Source organism: Oryctolagus cuniculus, chromosome 6, assembly GCF_964237555.1.
Source record: "Oryctolagus cuniculus chromosome 6, mOryCun1.1, whole genome shotgun sequence".
NCBI lineage: Eukaryota > Metazoa > Chordata > Mammalia > Lagomorpha > Leporidae > Oryctolagus > Oryctolagus cuniculus.
Genome location: NC_091437.1, coordinates 30,575,380 through 30,595,584, shown reverse-complemented (window position 1 = coordinate 30,595,584; position 20,205 = coordinate 30,575,380). Strand labels below are relative to the sequence as shown.

At 47.4% G+C, this 20,205-nt stretch overlaps 1 protein-coding gene across 4 annotated transcripts in view; it reads right to left on the bottom strand.

The window, feature by feature from the left end:
* The window catches only part of ARHGAP26 (Rho GTPase activating protein 26), a 457,022-nt gene that overhangs the window by 105,570 nt on the left and 331,247 nt on the right, over positions 1–20,205 (bottom strand). For all 4 annotated transcript variants that reach the window (XM_051844367.2, XM_051844368.2, XM_051844369.2 and 1 more), the window contains exon 18: positions 8,392–8,551. In XM_051844367.2, the coding sequence (XP_051700327.2) occupies positions 8,392–8,551 (160 nt within the window). The remainder of the gene's footprint in view (positions 1–8,391; positions 8,552–20,205) is intronic.

Here is a 20,205-nt window from a genome sequence, read left to right as displayed (position 1 = left end):
GTTAGCATTGGTTACTTCCATCATACTTCCCCAAGTATTTTCTTGCTTAATGTTTCTTTTTTTTTAATATTTATTTTATTTACTTGAAAGGTGTGGGGAGCAACTGAGACTAGACTAAATTACTGGAACTAGGACTAATTCTATGCATCTGCTCTCCCATAATATGGTGCTGAGAGACAGCAAACAACTTCTACGCAGCTGCCTCTCGCCAGTTTGACTGATAAGCTGCAGGAGCTGATCCTGCTCCTGATTGGAGGAGAGCAGCGTACTCGGCGAGTGGGTAGCAGAGTTGGGATTGGCGGAAGAGGACTATAAAGGAGGAGAGAGACAACATGCACCAGGAACATCTGAGAGGAACATCTGAGCAGCCCCTGGGGAAAGCGGGGAAAGTGGGGAAAGCGGGGAGTGGGGGGAGGGGGCTCCACGGAGGTGGAGGGGCCGGCAGCTAACCCAGGACAGCGTCGTTCCTCCGCGAGTGAGGGTCGGCAGCTAACCCGGGAAGGGCCGGGCAAAAGGAACAGCATAGGGTCCAGTGTCGTTCCTCCGCGAAGGGGGGAGCGACAGAAAGGTAGAATTACAGAGAGAGAGAGAGAGAGAGAGAGAGAGAGAGAGAGGAAGAGAGAGGGTGAGAGAGATTTTTTTCCACCTGCTGGTTCACTCCCCAAAGGCTGCAACAGCCAGGGCTGAGCCAGGCCAAAGCTGGGAGCCAGGAACTTCTTTCAGATCTCCCACATGGGTACTTGGGCCATGCTCCGCTGCTTTCCCAGGCGCATTAGTAAGTAGCTGGATCTGAAGTGAAGCACCCAGGACTCAAACCGGCGTCCATACGGGATGCTGGCATTGCAGGTGGTGGCTTAACCTTCTATATCACAACACGGGCCCCTTTGATGTTACAAGACTCAGGGTGATAAGCTAAGAATTTGGGGGAAAAGATTTTGTCCATACAGAAATAGTAATCTTAAATACGTAGCCATTACTTTAAAAAAAAAAATACTAAGAGTCACCATCTTTCTTTGAGTTTTCAACCCTGAAACTTGCTTACGTGTCAAAGCAGCTATACTCTCCAGTCCATTCTTTAGCTCTCATATAACTCGAGGATAATCCAGGGTATGCAGTCAGTGATGGGAATAACACGGTGACACCATGAGCTAGCATTTCAAATAAAGACCATGAGGATCGCACTCCACCACTCCACCCTGGAAGCGACTGTTGCAGGACCAAGACTGCACTCTCTGAGCTGCAACTTTATAATAGCATGGTCAGCCATGTGGTTTATGTGATGAACAAATGGTTCTGATTCCAACGATCAGTACAACTTGGTTCAGCTTCTAGGAGAGACTGTCCAAAGCACTGATGTAATCATTTGCACCCCTCTATTTGGAGACCTCTGGGAGCTTTCATTTGTCAAGGAGTAAATTCAGATATTTCCCTATACCTTTCAAGACTGTTGACAAATGGGCTAAATACAACTGTGTGGCATTGTCTCATAGCAGTTACTAACACACAGCCCACAGTCCTTTCACAACCACAGAATCTCACGCCACGCAACCTCATTAATGGAAAGTTGCCCTCTTTGTCTTTATGCTTTCACTGCCTACAAAACTTCTATTTGCCATCAGAGCCCAATGGTAGCAGAATTAAATTATTTCTCCTCAGTTGTGCCATAACACTTGATTTGCTTTATCAGATTTAACTTACACACTGTATTACAATTAGTTATACCCTGAAAAAATAAGAGTGCCTTGGAAAAAACAACTTATTTATTCTCAGCCAACAACAGATACTTAGTAAATGTTTATTGCACTGAACACAAATTAACTAGAATGGATTGCTATAGCTTTAGTTCTGAAAGTGGTTCTATGTCTAACCGTAGTTCCTATCCTAAGAAACTGCTTTGTAAACTCTTTGTACTTCAGGCTCATAATTTATGAAACAGAGCTAAAAATATTGACCTCACAGAGTTGCTGTGAAAATTGAATGAGATGATGGATACAACACTGCCTCGCAAAGTAGCTTGTAATAAGCCATAATGATAAGCTGTAAGTAAAAGTTATTACTATTATTATTTTATTTCTAAACCATGTTCATTAAAAAGAACCATAAACTTCAACTGAGTAAACTAGTACGTATTGCCAATGTGGAAAATGGAAAATTACTGTGAGCTCACGAACATAATACCCCATCTTCTGGCTTTTCCCTGCTGCTGTGTCTTATTCTGGAACATAGATGTCTTAGAACTGTGTCAAACACTGCTCCCCTTCTGGGTCTTTTGGGAGAGGTGGAAGACAGAGTTGCTGAATCACTGTGACAGGGAGCGTAGTTGGAGTGCTTCGGACAAACTGGAGGTATACAATGCGTGTGACACACATCATGACGGTTCTGACTGAGGACACACAGGTGGGTTCTCTGTGAAAGGAGTGGCCTTGTGGGAGCTGTTTCTGGATTCACAGGTCCCAAGCTGAAGGTGTGTGGATGTGCCACCACCAACATCAAGGAGCTGATCTATGTTTTTATTTTTTTAAATCTTCATTTTTGCAGAGAGGGACAGAGTACAGACAGGCAGACAGACAGAGGTTTCCTTTTCACTGACTCACTCCACAGATGCCCAAGGGCCAGGGATGGGTTAGAGAGGGAGCTGGGAATGCAGTCCAGGGCTCTCATGTGGGTGGCAGGAACCTGAGCCATCACTGTTGCTTCCCAGAGTCTGCAAGAACTGGAGCCAGGAGCTGAAGCCAGTAACCAAACCCAGGTACGCTAATATCAGGCACAGGCATCTCAACTGCTAGACGAAGGCTTGCTCATTTTTAACCTTTGGGATGAATGTCTACTGTTAATACTTACAAAAAAAGTAAAGAAACAGAGATAGAAAAGCCAGTGAAAATAGAGAGGTCTTTTCCATTCTATTGAAAAAAAGTCATTTTGTCAGGTTACAGAAACTGAATTTTCCAGGTAGCAAGAACACCTATCTCCTTTAAAAAAATATCAATATTAAGCACAAAAGCATTTTCCCAGCTTTTGACAGGTATGAGTTAGCTCTCCATACTGAGACTCACAAAGAGTACCTGAAGTCTGAACTTGCCACTACCATCACAAAGTCTGGTTGTGTAAAACTGTGGCAGTGCTGAAGACAGACAGATAAGCATCTTCTATAAAAAGTAGTGAGGAGCTGCCCGTGCTCAGCACAAGCCCTGGATAGAAAACCAAAGCCTTCCCCAGAGGGAGCTAAACACAAATCCACCACACGTAGGGACATCACCTGCAAAGAAGACAGCCAGCAATTCTGTGTGTGTGTGTGCCTGTGCGTGCATGCATGTATGTGCACGTGTGTGTAACTGCTCTTCCCATCCAGAGGCAGACTGCAGTTCCCTCACCTTACATCTGGCTGGACTTGTGACCTGCTTTGACAATGAGAACGTGGCAGAAGTGACACTCCATTTCTTGCAGGTCCAGGCTCTAACAGTCCCTGCTGTCCATGCCATCTTGCATGTTTGGGCTTGAAATAGAACCATGGGAGACCAAGGAGACAGAGAGGAGGCCATGGTGTTCCAGCCAACGGCTGGCAACCAAACCCCAGAAAGCTTGGTGCAAGACCATCTTGTATACTGTAGATTCAAGTCATGCCTCTGCAGCTGATACCAGAAGGGACCCATGGGCCCTCCCCACGCTTCTGAGCCACAGAGCCGAAAGGATAAAATCACTGTGTTCTAAGTCACTAGGTTTGCAGATGATCTGCTGTGTGGCAACAGACAACAACAATACACACCTGTGGTTCTCTCTGCCTGTCTACGGAGCAGCTCCAGTGGCTGCAGCCCTGGGCTCCTTTGCAGCACAATCTCCCATTTATTCCTAGATTCCTCCAAATCATTATGCAAGGCACAAAGTGCATTGCTTGTGTGAAATATTTTTAACAATGCAAGAGGATGCTACAGTAGAAGCTGTGCAGAACCTGTGCATTTCCATGAGAAGGGAGCCTGCATAGGCCTCTCCCATGATCAGGGGGAGGTTGAGGGGCTACAGCAGTTTCTTCAAGTGGGGCTTCAGGATTCTGACCTCTGACCTCTGACTCTCATGACTACAAAGGAAAGCAGTCACTTCCAGACATTTATGTGTGGGTTCTTCTAGAAAATTATAGCCACACCTACCAGAATATTCCCTAAATATTATTACCTAAGACTTTAACACTGTGAATTTTGAAGGACAAGTCTCTGACAATACGCCTCTCAGGATACAAACGTGCTCTGGACATGCTGGGTAAGTTTCCTAGGGGCAGAGAGTCTGTCCCAAGTGTTGTCTCCAGAAAGCAAGAGGCCCAGTCATGGCCCGGGACACAGGGCTCCGGTGGGGCCCAGGCTGTAGGCTTCCGAAGGAGACCGAGGCAGATCTCCCGACTTTAAATCAGGCCAGGTCTGGGGCTACATTTGAAAAAGGAGGCAAGGGGCAGGTGCTGCACAGTGATTCACATGGCTTGGGATGCCTGACTGCCATATCTGAGTGCCTGGGGCAGTCCCCGGCACAGTTCCCAATCCCAGCTTCTAACCACTGCGCGCTCTGAGAGGCAGCGGCTGGCGGCTCAGGAACATGGAAGCCTGCCACCCACACGGCAGACGCAGACTGAGTTCTGGGCTTCTGGCTTCAGCCTGGCCCAGCACCTGGCCTCTTGGGGGCATTTGTTCTCTCTGCCTTTCAACTAAAACTAAAAATAAATAAATAAGTAAATAAATAAATAAAAAGAGCCAAGTTGCCTTATTCTAAGTTGTTTCTACCGGGAAGACACATCTGACAAATATTAGAGGCTTTCTCCCGAGCATATATGCAATTCTTGCAAACAACTCTGGCCTACCAGGAGCTCCACATCAAAATCCCCGTCCTGGTGGAAGGCGCACTTCAGTGCAGCCTTTGTCCCTGGAGCACTTGCCCTCACACTCCTTCACTGGCTCCCACAGAGACACCAATCTGTGATTCATCCGAGTCTCTGGCACAGATGAGCAGAGACGAGCACACAAGGAAGCCCGGCAACATTCTTTTTACGCATGCATCACCAGATCAACGTCAGAGAGGGACGTAATTTACAGCCCATCAAATCAGGTGGGCACGAACATCAGGGTCTTGCCCATGTATTCGTAGGCCACGACTTTATATTTCATTTCTATTTCTGCATGCCAAGCCCTACCAGCTTCTTTGTTGTGCCGGTAGCATCAGATCTTTCTGGCTCTGCAGTTACTTTTGAATGTTTTCTGGATTTGCAGGGCCCAAGGACTCCAAAACCAGTAACAGTTCAAAGATTGCTAGACGCTGTCTGTGGTAAGCTCAGGTGTGCCCTCCTGGAGCAGGAAGCATAACCGAAATGCTTCTTCTTTACAGATCTGTCCTAACATTTATGATAAAAAGTGCCACTCATGGGAACAAAAACTTGACGTCTATTTTCAGAGAATCCTATTGACACTGCTGAAAACAACAGCATACAGTTACTGACGCTTGCTACATGCCAAATCCTTCATATAAATCACCTCGTTTAATCCTCATACGCAGAAAAATTGCAGGAGCGTGGTGGACGGGTGGACCATCAAACTCGCTCCCTTCCCTCTGAGCACACGCGCTGCGTCTCCCAGCCTCCACAGCAATTGCAAGGAGCCCTGGCACTGCTTCTGGCCGATGGAATGCAGGAAAACACAGAGCAAGTACCTTGCAGGGGTGGCCTATAAAACCTCACGCAGTCTTCCAAGCACTCTGTCTCCCCGTCTGCTGGCTGGTCGCAGAGACGCTGCAAAGCCAAGGGCAGAGCTGCAAGCAGGAAGGAGTCTGGGTGGCTGAGTCAGTGCAGGGGATGCACCCTGACCCACACTGCGACGTCGCTACGTGAGCAAAAGAGCAGTGCTGTTTTCCAAGTCACGGATGTTTTAGGGTTGGTATGGCTCTCCTAACGCTACTTTAGGGTTGCTCAGGCTCTACTTAATGTACTTTTCTGAGCACAGAGAGGTTACATAATTAGGATGCTCAGTGGTTGCCTAGCTAATAAGAGGCAGTGTATTTAAACTCAAGTTTTGAACCAACTGATCTGCTTATCATGTTTTATTCTGTTCCTCTTCGTAAGTTCATTTTAATTACATGTTGCATAAATTGCTCCTAAACTTGATTTCTGTATCGGGTGGAGGGTGTTTCTGTATTTGAGGGAGGTGGGTGGACTGAGCTCCATAGTTGGAGACAGAAAGATATTTTCCTCAAAGAAATCATCTCACTTCTCTATCACTTATTAACGAGTAAGAGGGGGACTGTGCTGCTTAAACAACTTTGTGGGGTATGCCTGTTGACTTGTGGACATTTATACTGAGAGGTTCTCCAGGAGTTACACAATACTCCATGACAACTTTCCCCAAAACCTAACAGCTTAAAACCACAAGCATCTCTCTCTCCTGGATTCTGTTTGTCTGGATTCTAGGAAAGGCTCATCAGGATGCTTCCTGCTCAGGATCTCTTAGGAGGCTGCCCACAAGATGTTGGCTCATGCTACTTCACCTGAAGGCTTGGTTAGGGCTAGAGGGTCTGCCTCCAAGGTGGTTCAGACAGACAGCTAGGAAGCTCATCTACTAGCCAGCAGGAAGTCTCAGTTCCTCCGCCCCCCCACCCCACCCCCAGACTGCATGCTGTCTTTACAAAGCGAGGGCTTATATCCCCAGTGAACAAGTCCAAAAGGCCAGGCAAAGGCCACAAGGCCTCTTAGCACCAGTCTCAGAAGTCACACTCATTATTTCTGCAATGCCTGCTGATCCCACAGGCCAGGCCCATTCAGAGTCACCCAAGGGAGAGAAGGCCAACAGGCAAGGATTGGGCGCCATTCTGGAGGCCTAGCTGCCATAGTCATCCAACCCTTGTATACCAAGGGCCTACTGAGGAAGTGGGACCAATCAATGAACAAAAACAAAGTCTTGCATTCAGGAAGGAAATGATGGTATTTCAGAAAGTTTGTAGAAATGGAATGGGAAGACATGCTTATTCTGGTGCAAAACATCTTGAAGTCCCTGCGACACACTTTCCAACAACTTTCTGGATTAGCCCCACATACCAGTGGAGGTCAGACAGGCAATGGCTCTAATCAATAAGTACACTGCACTGTGTGCTCGAAAGTGCAGAGTGCAATGCAGAGATAAAGCAGGAGAAAGGGCTCGCTGGAGGGCGGGACTACTCATCAGGTAGACAGAAAGATCCAGACAGGCCTCACACACACAGTTTTATGGAGGAAGAGTGTCCCGGGCAACGGCAATGGCAGCGGCAGGAGCCTTCAGCTGGGAGTGTTGCAGCTGTGTCTAGGAGCAGTCCAGCAGGTGGGTGTGAGAGGGAAGCAGGAGATGAGGTCAGGGAAGCAGCGACAGTGAATGGAGATCGTGTAGGACTTGGCGGACTTCTGAGGGCTCCGCCTTTCACTCCGAAGCCACCGGATGGTTCTCAGCAGACGACAGATAGGCTCTGAATGTTACCATTTAAAAATATCATTCTGGCAACTGAATGGACAGGCTGAGGGAGGGTGGAGGCAAGGAAGCAAACGAAGAGGCACTTGTAATAATTCAGGCAAGGGGGGACGGCGGCTTACACTTATCAGTGTAGATGGTGAGGAATGGTCAGATTCTAATTTATTGTGCACGATTAATTCACCATCCTAGCAGAATTATCAAGCATAATTAATTCACTTGTCCCAGCCGAGTTTTTATTTAGGAAGGGCAGCATTTTTTTATTGGCTCCCAGAGTTGTAGGTGACAAATGTTACCCTAGGGGACCCAGTGCAACCTCTGAGAAGTGTCACAGGGATCCACCACAGGCAGCATAGGGTAGGACAGATGGTGAAGCTTCAAGGCCTGCACCCAGGTGTACAAGGCTCCTAATGAAGGGCAAAGAAGTCTTCTTGAGAAGAACTTCAATGCCCTAAAATGCCAGACAGGCCATACACACACACACACACACACACACACATACACACTACATGAAAAAATAAATCACTGATGAAATCAATTGACAAACCATAGGAAAAATATGTGCAGCACAAATGAAAAAAGTTTATAATCCTAATATTTAAAAACTCTTAGAAATTCTTAAGAAGACAATTAAGTGAAAAATGGGCAAAGGGCATTAAAAAATGAAGCTCCTAACACCTCCCTCACCAGGTGGTTGTGAAGATACAGTGATGACCTGGCACAGAATGCACGGTCCACACCACTGCTCACCACTGCCCCAGTACAACCGCCACTGTTACCAGCAGTACCACCTCCCCTATGATTAGCATCACCACCATCACTACCACTGTTGGCAACTTCATCACCATCACAGAGGAAGAGCCAGCAGCAAACCTGAGTCCACTCTGAAGACCAACTGAGTGCAGCTTCCCCTAAGGGAAGTCATTACCTTTTCATGGTTTTCTATTAAGATCTCGATGACAATATTCTGAAATTTGATATCCATGATGGCGGCTACGGTCTCTTCCTGAGGCCGCAAAAGGGTGGGTCCAAACACCACGCCAAGGTTGGCCACGGTCATCAAGTTCTGCTTGTGGTTGTTAGCAACACTGGGAAGAAAGGGAAAAAGGACATAGATGAGAGAAATGGTATCTGCGGAGTCAGCTGACTTGACCATTAGCCCTATGCTCTTCCCACCTTCCCATCGGAGACTTCTCATCTGCAGAAACCGGAAACTCAGACACCACAAGAGCCAACACTGAGACTTCTCTACTTGTATTTTTGTCTACCAAAGTGTCAGAAATCTTCAGCATCCAGACTATTTGCTGTTTCAGGATGTGACACTCCTCACCATTCCCATTTTACCTAAAATACCCAACCAATGAAGGCAACCATCTGCCAAGTCATGAACCTTTGTACATCTGAATCCCCGTTGTGCAACTCCAGGTAACTGCTAATCCCTCTTAGTTGCAACTTATGTCCTTGGCCGCTGTCTAAACCACTGAGCTCATTAGCATTTTCCCTAGTGCAAATATAAAAACTCTTGATGGCTTTAATTCATCTGCAAACACAGGCACAAAATAGACCTAATTTTTAAAATGGGCAGATCTGGATATTTAAAATCAGCTCGGGAAATTCAGCACTTCAGCGTATTAAAGTCCCATCAGATTAAACATGTGGTTCATAGTAAGTGAAACATGTGGCATAAATGGACATAAAAACGTACTACTAGGTACTCATGTATATGCCTATGGATATGTCACTTATACTGAAAGCTGAAGGAACACACAGGGTCAGTTGTAGCTGGGACTGAGTAATTTGCTAAATACATATACATATTTTTGGATAAACAACTAGCTCCAAACATGTATCTGAACTTCATGCTGAGACCACCGTAACTTAGCTATAAAACTCAACTGTTCATGTGCTGCCCCCGGCATACAAAAATATACAAATCATCTACTGGCAACAAATAAGGTAAATGTTAATGCCACTGAATATTGTTTGGAAAACATCAGGAGCTTCCCTAAATCACCTGCTGGACGAAGGAAGCCATTCATTACTAATTTGAAACTAGAGAGAAACTGGACAGAGCGCGGCAGTTAGCACAGATCCGCCTCCCCAGCATGTGGTACTATTTATACTGAGTATTTTTTCACAAGTCTATAAATGCATGCACTGTTTCTCTTGTATACTTCTATTTTGCAAGAGGAAGAGAGTCACACTGCCGTAAGTGCTGAGTTTTAAGCTGAGCCTCCATTGAAACACCAGTTTTATCAACCAGTTTTACCAGCATGTGTGTGCTTCTCTATAATGTTTTTAGGCCTAAGAGCTTTCATCTAACTTCCTCCTTCCAAAGGGGCAGGGTGCGGTGAGGTGTCAAACTTTCACGAAACTTGCTTTTCGATGGCTAAGCCAGACTTGCAGGGCAGAGCGAGTCCACCGGTATTCAGGCCCATTTCTGGTCCACCTAAAGATATTTGATCAACATTTCCTTGGTCCTAGCTGAGCCTCTCGCTTTTACTCGTAGTTCTCCCACTCTGCCTGGAACCACGGCACGTCTGCACAGCCTGCCAGAGTGAACACAGACGGTCAAGTTCTCACCTGCCGAAGGAGAGACACATGCGTTCCGGGCAGCAGTCAATCACCAGGTATGCATATTTACAAGCTGCTTTTAGCATCACTGCTTTCAACATCAGCTCCTGTGTGTGGGACGGGAATTCTATGTCCTTATACTTCCCCTCCCAAATGAGCTAAGTCAGTAGACTTATTACCTCTCTTGTCACAAAAGTCCCTTATGCAAGTGAATCAACCGGCTATTTATGTATGAAAGCACTTTCAAATTGTAGGCCGATATAAAAAAGCATGGTTTGGATGATGGTCATTTTTCACCATCGTGCTTCTCCCGTCTTCACACAGAGAACTCAACCAACAGCTCCTAACCAGGCTCTCCGACTCCTGGGCCACCACCAGTTACTGTCTGAAACCCAGCTCTGAGCACACAAGTCCCACACCTCTCCCAGCTGCTGCAAAGAAAACACAATGGTGGGACAACTGAGAAGTGCTTAGCAATGCTTCTATTATCCTACTGCTCTGATAACGACTGGAAACCTCTGGTGTGCCCATTGTTCATTTGATATAAAGTCTGAATGCATAAAACAGCACATCTTTGCCACCTTCCAGCTCTGGGTCCCTGGGCAAGTGACTCTGTATGTCTAAGCTCTGAGTTCCTCTTCTTTGAAAAAAAAAAAAAAAGTGGGGGAGCTGTGCTGGGCAGATCTGTTGCAAGAGACAACTGTGCAGACAAAGTGTGATCATGCATGGGAAATGCAGTGTTTTAATAATTCACTCTGCGCTCTCTACTTTCATACCCCTGTGCCTTTGACTTTGTCATTTCTCTGCCTAGAACGTTGGTACTGCTCTGTCTTTCCTTGCAGACATCTACAAAGCTCAGCTCTAACAGCCGCCTTCCTTCTGTGCTCCCCCTCCCCTTTTCCCAGTCGGCCACCCCTGATCCAGGCACGCATCTCACCATGCTGATGTCTCCACCTGCCTGAGCAGAGGCACCGTCCTAAGTGACTTGGTAGCACCCGTGCTGCTAAGCACTGTGCCTGGCAGCGAAGAGAAACAGCAAATGGTCGCAAGGCGAGGGAGCTTCTGTGTAGGCATAAAACAGCCACTCTGGACTCAGCTACTTCCTCATAAAACTTTAAACTTTATTGATGATTTTGGGGGGAATGTAGCTCGACTATCCCAACCTCCCTTCTCTGTCTTGAACTGCGTTCTGTTGCTTAGATTTAATTAATGAGTAGTAACTACTCTGATTTGCAGGCTCCAGTGCCCCCAAGGTATTTGGATAAAAGGTACAGTAATTCTGGATCAGCAACTCAGAATACAAATAGGCTTGAGGCTACCTAACATAATTCATTTCCCTTTTAATGATCCGTCGTTTTATTTTAGAACTTAACAAACACCCTGATCTACATCTCAGCAAACTTTCAGGAGAAAAGGTGCACCTTCCATTCCTAACTACCATTATCTTTTGGCATACAGAAGTAATAGATTGATCTGTCACTTGATTATTACTGCTCACAACTTGCTCCAGCTAGGTTCATTACTCCAGAATGAATTATTAATGACTTGAGATCTCTGTGTATCCCAGAGAGAAAGACCTAGACCTCAGCCTCTGCTGGCACCAGCCATCCATTAGAGCTTGATGGATTTACAGATGTGTGGGAAGCAGGCTGGCAGGGCGCTGGGAAGCCGGTCCAGCAGAGGCCACGGGACTCATTCATTAGCGGGGCCCATAAAACGCGGAGAGCCTGCTTTCTGTTTTGGTAACTGAGCTGCCTGAGCTCCTCCTCACAGCTCAGACAGTCATGTCGAGTCTTGACTTAGAATCCACACACAGCATTTTCTTGTGCACTGCACACTGCACCCCAGGAGTCTTTGGCACAAGTTTTTCTGGCCCCTGTGTCCGCATGGACCACTCTGCTGTGGCGCCTTCTGAGACGACCGCCAAGCCGGCAGTCTTCCTCTAAAGGCCGCAGAGACACACACAGGTGCACTGCAGTTTCCACTCAGGGAGGCTCGGTTCCTTCTGTGTTTGCTGCATCTCCTGGGAAGCAGCCCACATGCAGGGAAGAACCTGGGGCATTTGCACCCCATGGTACCCACTACTCCCTCATGCACGGCCATCAATGAGCAAAGAGCAGGTTTGGAGGAAAATGGCCTTGGCAGAGGGTCTCCCACCACTTCTGCTTTAAGGGAAAATAGATGAGGACTCTGTGTTGGTCTGACACCCCCTGAGAGGCCGGAGGAGGCAAATCACTGCCAGATGAGGGCGGTGGTGATGATGCTGGTAGGGGAGCAGAGAGGAGCTAACCCTTCTGGGTTCTCTAAAGCAGAGACCTTCATGCTGTCACAGGGGTCACGTCTGCTTTACTGGAGTTTAAATAAAAGCTCTGTGAATGCTAGGCAGTACTGTACTGTGACAGACCAGCCCTGAAGGACTCCAACAACACACAGGCGTGTTGTGGGGTCAGCAAACAGCTTCCTCGTGAGGCCTGCAGCACCAGGTTGAGCAAACTCCAAGCTGAGCCTGAGCTCCACGGGACACTATGAAGTGACGGGCTGGCCACGTCTGTGACGGGCGGATGGTGCAGCACAGCCCGCCCCCACCCATCTGTCGTCCTTGATTTGCTTGCTTCACCCTCCAATGTTGAATCAAAATGAGAACTTAGACTTGAGGGGGTTTAATACTTGACAAAAAGCTCTGTAACAACTTTTTATATTGATCTGACTTTCATAATAAATCTAGAATCTTAGCTCCCAAACGCAAGACAGAAAATATATCTTACCACGCACGATGGCGCCAGGACACACGGACCTGCATTCACACATAAATGCGTGTACACACACATGTCAGAAATGGAATCTCAGAAATGGTATGCGTGATGCATTCTGGTACTTTTCTATTCTAGTCTGCTTTTTAATGTACTAAAAGGATGTCACAACTCACTGATGCACCATGAAATACAATGCGAGAAACAGTGTAAGAGTACAGAGTGCAAATATTATCTCCAATTTACAAATGTGGAAAACAAGGCCAACGACGCCACTATGGTATAGTGGCTGGGGTCAGACACTCCTAGCTGAATGACAAGGCAAATGGCGTGGCCTCTCCAAACCTGTTTCCACATAGAAATGGGAGCAGAAACGCCTCCCTCATAAAGTTGGAAGGCTGATAAAGGGTGATTATGTAAGTAGATCTCTTGGCATGAGGTAATGGCTTAATAAATGGTAACTACTATTGTCACAGCAGCAATGAAGGTCGTGGTAGGTGAAGTAGCAGGTGCCAATTTCAGCCACGCTTTTAGATGGTGGTTTTACCCGGTATATCTTGTTCAGGAACTTCTAGCAGTCTGCTTCTGCCCTGTCCACCTGTATTTCAAAGACTTCTGTTCCTTTATTTGCATTTTCGTTCCTTTTTTTTTTTTTTTTTAAATGACAGGTAGAATTACAGACAGTGAGAGAGAGAGACAGAGAGAAAGATCTTCCTTCCGTTGGTTCACTCCCCAAATGGCCACCACGGCCAGCACTGTACCGATCCGAAGCCAGGAGCCAGGCGCTTCCTCCTGGTCTCCCATGCGGGTGCAGGGGCCCAAGCACTTGGGTCATCCTCCACTGCCTTTCTGGGCCACAGCAGAGAGCTGGGAGCAACCGGGACTAGAACCCGGCTCCCATATGGGATGCTGGCACTACAGGCAGAGGATTAACTAAGTGAGCCACAGCGCCGGCTCCTTTTGTTCCTTTTTTTAAAAAAAATCGTGAAATATTTCAAACCTGAAGGACAGGTCAAAGCACAACAGTACATATTTCCTAAAAGCATCTCTGCCACGTCATGCTGAGAGCCTCTTTTGAAGCTAAAACAAAGCCACCAGACTCACCAACCTGCCTACAAGTTCTCCCCTAACCACCCGAAGCCCAGCGCCCTGGAAAACCCAGCTCTGGGCACTGTCCTGGCCAGGGGACCACAACAAGCCCTCTCCTCTAAACCATATGTCTCAGTCCCTCACAGGGGACACTCCTCCTTTCCCAAGTGCCCAAAGGTTGGAAGCTGGATCATGACCTTGGAGTGCGCCCTCTACAACACACAGGCAGGTACACGAGGGAGGCCCAAGGTTACCAATTCTGGAAGTGGGTGAGTAGGTGAGTACCTAATATACAGAAATATCCCTTTTCTCTCTACCACTCTCTCAGGGAAGCTCCAAGATCTGAGGCTTCAGGAGTCAGCGGAAACGAAGAAGATGGCATTACTAGTTTTCTTGTGGTTAACCACATACATTTAGTTTCCTGCGTTGGTTTCTTTAAAAAATGTGTGTGTGTATATAAATATATATCTAATATATGTTGCAATACATTTATTTGGAAGACAGAATGACAGAGATAGAGAGACTGAGAGATCTTTCATCTGCTAGTTCAACTCCCCCACTATGGCCATCAAAGCCATGGGCCTGGGACTCCATCCTTGTCTCCCACATGGGTGGCAGAGGCCCAAGCACTTGGGTCATTGTCTGCTGTCTTCCCAGGAGCAATAGCAGGCAGTTGGATCCTAAGTGGAGCAACAGAACCTGTGCTTCAATATAGGATGCTGCAGGCACTGCAAGCACCTAAACACTGGCCCTTCCGGGGTGGTTAACATAGCTCTCTTCACTGTCCTCAAACTCATTCTTAGCATAGTAGGGGAGCCCCACCAGCACCGGTGGTGTGTTTTCTCATCCTCAGCCTGCTGTAGAAGCTGCCTGGACACCACAAGGTGTGGGTACTGAGGAGGTCTCCACGGGGACCATCTGTCAGAGCAACATACCCAGCCTGGGTGGCCTGCCCCAGTGGCTGGGATGGGGGCACATTCACCAACCACAGGAAACATCTTTGTGGGAACGGCAATCGAGAGAGCAGCCAGGCTCTGAGTAACTGAGTGCCGATGACACATACTGATGCACAGAATCTTATTCTGTGCGAGTGCCCTTCAGGGCAGGGAGGCAGCACTTCTGCGGCCATCACTTTACAGATGAGGAAACTGAAGCCCGCAGAAAGAACCTGCCCAAGGCCACACAGCTAACGAAGGCAGAGCAGAAGTCAGCAGAGCCCACACTCCTAACCACAGCTCTCTGCTGCTCCCACATGACCACAGGCGAGTGCAGCAGAGGCTAAGGAGGCATTCTTTCCTCTGGGAAGACTCAGTCAAAAGTGCATACAGGGGTGGTGTTTGGCTTAGAGGTTAGGATACTGGGTGGGATGCTTACTTCCCATGTAGGACTAAGCCATGGCCCCACTTTCAAGGCTGACCCTTGAAGGCAGTGGTGATGACTCAATTAGCTGGATCCCTGCCACCCACATGGGAGACCTGGATCGAATTCTGGTTCCTGGCTTTAGCTCGTTGCTGCAGACATTTGGGGGAGTGAACCAGCAGATGGGATTGCTTTCTCTCAAATACACAAATGCATTTTTTAATAAATGAGAAGAACTGGAAGAAGAGATTTAAAAAAAAAAAAAAAGGGATGGGGAGAGAATATTAATGCCTAAGAGAGCAACAGAGGACCATAACTCTGCTCCTTCCCTTTGCTGCAGCAAGCCATGCCTGTATGCATGACAAAATTATGAAAATGATGAACTACCCATAAGATATGATGATATTCCATTTATAGCCGGGTGGCACAGACAGCTGCTTCCTACCGGGGAAAGGGTGAGTGCGTCACACTGAGAGAGAAGAATGAAGTGAAAGAAACAGGAGGGGGACTGCAAAATGGTCTCTGTAGCCCCCGAAAGGACAATGAGAGCCATGCCTGTGTCCCCCTAGCCTGCACTGCTTTCATCCGAGGACTTCAAAGCACTGAGTAACTGGCCAAGTGTCCCCCTCACTGGTGATCCAGACAGAGAGGCCTGCAGAGGCGTTAAGTGTTGGCCAGCATCACTTATGTTCACTTTTACCTGCACTTGCAGAGGCTCACTGGGAATCAAAAAACTCTTTAGAGAAAAGCAAGAGGCATTAGGTGGAATGCAAAAAAAAGGCAAAGTACCTCTATGCATATCGCTTGCAACTGAAAGCAGAGATGTTCTGAAATCTGAGCACGAGGCCAGCTCTGACTTCTCTGCTATTCTCTGACCCAACTCTGCTGTTTAAAGCCCATCAAAGGCTTCTGTTTTTAATTTCGAGTTGAAAACCCTTGGCATGCAGTCCCCCAAAATTGAACACAGATCTGCCATATGATCCGATGATTCCACTGCTGTGTCTATAACCAGAAGCGAACTGAAACCAGAGGAGAATTGAAAGCAAGGCCCTGGAGAGGTATCTGCACACCCATCTTCATAGCAGCAGCACTCACAGCAACTGCAATGAAGCAACACAAGTGGGTGACGGGCTACGCAAACAACATGCGCGGAATATTACACAGTCTTAAAAAGGAAGGACATGCTGACACATGCTACGACAGGGACAAACCTCAAGGACAAAAGTACAGTAAGTGAAAGAAGCCAGTCATGAAAAAACAAATACTGTCTGACTACTTACATGAGGTACTTTGAGTAGTCAAAATCATACAGAGAGAAAGTGGAACGGTGGGTGCCAGGGGTCGCAGGAGAGAGAATGGGTGCAGAGTTCCAGTTTTCCAAGAGGAAAAGTTCTAGAGACGGGTGGTGGTGAACCATCCCAGTATAACCACACAATATAGATGTGTTAATACCACTGAACAGTGCACTTAAACTTGGTTAAGAGGGTAAACTCTGCATCGTATGTATTAAAACCAGAAAGACAAGAGAACCTTCGGCACGGCCGGCAAGGTCCCCCGGCGCCGAGCTTATCTCTCACAGCCCTTCCCTGTGCTCTTTGATCTCTGGCTGGAAAACCTCTTGGGGCATCAGGGTCTTCCTCCTGCAGGCAGATGCCTGCTGCCTGGGAAGCCCTGCCACCTCCGTTTCTCTAGCTCTTCTCCTACTCACTTGCTCAGAGAGGCCCTTCTGGACACCCACTTTGGGTCAGAGCCAGCACAATAATTCTAAATCCCGAAGTACCCTTCCCAGCACTTACTGAATTATGAAATAGGTCACCACTCACGGAACCGCCACTGTCTGTCTCGCCCATTTCCCAGAAGCTCCAGGAGGCCAGGACTGGCACCAGCCTTCCTCATCGCCATATTCCCGTGCTCAGCACAGAGCCAGCCACATCACGTGGGTCAAAGAAGTCCCGTGGATAGTCTGGGAGGCCACCTTCTTCTAAGGGCACCAAAGCTGAGCTGCACCGCATGCCTGAGTAAGGCTCTGTGTGACCTGCTGGGATCTCAGAACCTCTGTCACGCTGGGGCCAGTGGGGGCAGCAGCCAGGGCAGCTGATCCTGATCTGATGAGGTCACATCACAAGCCAGGCATCTCTCCTTGGCTACACTAATCTGGAAGGTAGAAAGGCCCGTAAACTATTCCTGGAGTAAAATAATCATTACTGTATGTATTACCTAATACACATCACATAACACAGCATAAGCCCACACTGCGAGACAACTCTCCTTCCAAAACATTTCATTGTAGCTTTTAGGATAGTAGCTCTGGTGTCTCCCCTTTTCCTTTATCCATTTCTGAGATCCTTTTATGTCCTGCCTGCTTCTGATTACTATGGTTGCCACCAATAATAGCAGCAGCAGCAGCAGCTAACATTAACAGAGCATTCACCATGAGCCAGGCGTTAGCACTCCATCAGTCACCTCATCTGGTCTCTAAAATAACCCTACGAGGTACGTCCCATTACCATCTCACATGAAGAAGCTGAGACTCAACAAATTCAGAAATTACCCAGGGTCACATCTCTAGCAAGATTACAGCTAGAATGTGAAGCCCAACAGTTTCCAGGCAGGTTTATAAGTTCCTGCTCTTAAATGCTCCAGTGCAAAGCAGAGTAAGTGTGTGTGTGCATGAGTGTGTTATATAAAACACATGCACTACATGTCCTGTCATTTTCTATCTCACTTGCTTCTGCTCTTTCCCACATGGCTTAACCTTGAAGAGATCATAGGGCAAAGGAGAACACGATTTTCTTTAAAAAGATATTTTAAAAGCAAATGAAGGGATGAAGGGGTCCAGCACTGTGGCACAGACGGTAAAGCCGCCACCTGCAGTGCTGGCATCCCATATGATCACCGGTTCAAGTGCTGGCTGCTCCACTTTCCATCCAGCTCTCTGCTATAGCCTGGGAAATCAGTAGAAGATGACCCAAGTCCTTGGGCCCCTGTAACCACATGGGAGACCTGGAAGAAGCTCCTGGCTCCTGGCTTTGGATCAGTGCAGCTCTGGCCGTTGCGGCCAACTGGGGAGTGAACCAGCAGATGGAAGACCTCTCCCTCTCTCTACCTCTCCTTCTCTCCGTGTAACTCTTTCAAATAAATAAATAAATCTTAAAAAAAAAAAAAAAAAAAGCAAACGAAAGGGGGCCGGCGCTGTGGCACAGTGGGTTAAAGCCCCGGCCTGCAGCACTGGCATCCCATATGGGCACCAGTTCGAGTCCCAGCTGCCCCACTTCTGATCAGCTCTCTGCTGATGTGTGTGGGAAGGCAGCAGAAGATGGTTCAAGTCCTTGGGCCCTTGCACCCACGTGGGAGACCTGGAGGAAGCTCCTGGCTCCTGACTTTGGATCGGTGCAGCTCTGGCTGTTGCAGCCATTGAGGAGTGAACCAGCAGATGGAAAATCTCTCTCTTTCTCTGTCTCTGTCTGTCTCTCTCTTCCTTTCTGTGTGTGTGTGTAAGCATGTGTCTACCTCTCTTTGTAACTCTGTCAAATAAATAAAAAATAAATCTAAAAAAAAAAAAGCAAATGAGGACATTAGGTTCATCTATATTCACCCCTACTCTAAAATTGGAGTTTTCCATTGATGCTAAACTAACCTGGGTGATGGGAACTACTGGAATCCCCTCCGGAACAGGCCAAATTCCACTAACAACAACAACAGTACCTGGGCTGTAAGCGTCCTTGTTTTCCTAAGTGAGTCAGAGACTAAAAGCAGGCCAGCCTGACGTCCCATTTGCCCGCACAGTCTTGGCTGCCGGTATGTGAAGAGTCTCACGCATAGGGAAAGCACATTCCTTACATGTCAGCTCTCACTGATTACCTTCCACCCTTCTGGTCCTGGACGGTTTGGGCTTTAGCAAACAGCTGTACTCTCGGGCCTATTCCCCAGAGCAGGATTCACCTAAACAGACACTGGGCCGGCAGAGAAGCTGACTCAGGAAGTCCTTCTTCCTGGAAAATTACTTCCCTATTTCAAATTACATAATAATCCATTTTAAAGTCCAATGTAATTAACATTCGCACGGCATTTTACAGTTTATAAAGTGCTTCCACATTCATTATCACAGATTTATTGATTAGTTCTCAGATCCAGAGAGAGATGCCAAGAAGGCAAATAGAAGTACAAAAATGGTATGTGGGCCTGCCAATCTGATGTAACCAAAGGCTGCAAGTGCATCACTTCCTGTTGCTGGACACCTCCTTCAGCCAGACAGCCTACCACTTTAAGTTAGCACTGTCCAGAGGCAGGCCACGGAGGTATTGCTTTAGGACTTCCTACCCATGGAAGGAAGCATAAATTGACACAGTACAGAGATCAACAGTGCATCATTTATTTTAAATCACCAACTATTTTATTTTTGAGTGCTTCCTGTGCACCATGGACTGCCTTAAGTGCTGGCGACAAAGCAGTGAACAAACAGACCCCTGTCCCCAGTCCCCTGCCTTACAGAAGCCTATCATCTTTAGGGCTAAGGCAGATATTAAGCAAACAACATTCATGGTGCTGCGGTGAAACAGGAAAAAAAGGAGTAGGGAGTATTGGGGAGATGTTTGGAGCTTTCCACAGGCGGTCAGGCCAGTCTCACTGGGAAGGAGATGCAATGACCCCCCCACAGGAGGTAAGGAAGTAAGTCCCCGCAGACAACTGGGAAGAAGGCTACAGGCAAAGAGCAGGTGCAAGTGCCTAAAGGCAAGAACATGCAGGACAGATGGAGACACCAAAGGAAAGCCAGCAGACTTGAGCTGAGCGAGAGAGAAAGTCGGAGAGGTGATAGACTTGGGGCAGCACATCCCAGAGAACTCTGGAGACCACTACAAGGGCTTGATTCTTCACAGAGGAAGTCGAAAAGCAATCAGAAAATTCTCATCTGAAGAGTTATTCAATACCAGTCATTCCTCTCTCAGGCAGAAAGGTTGCAACCACTGGGA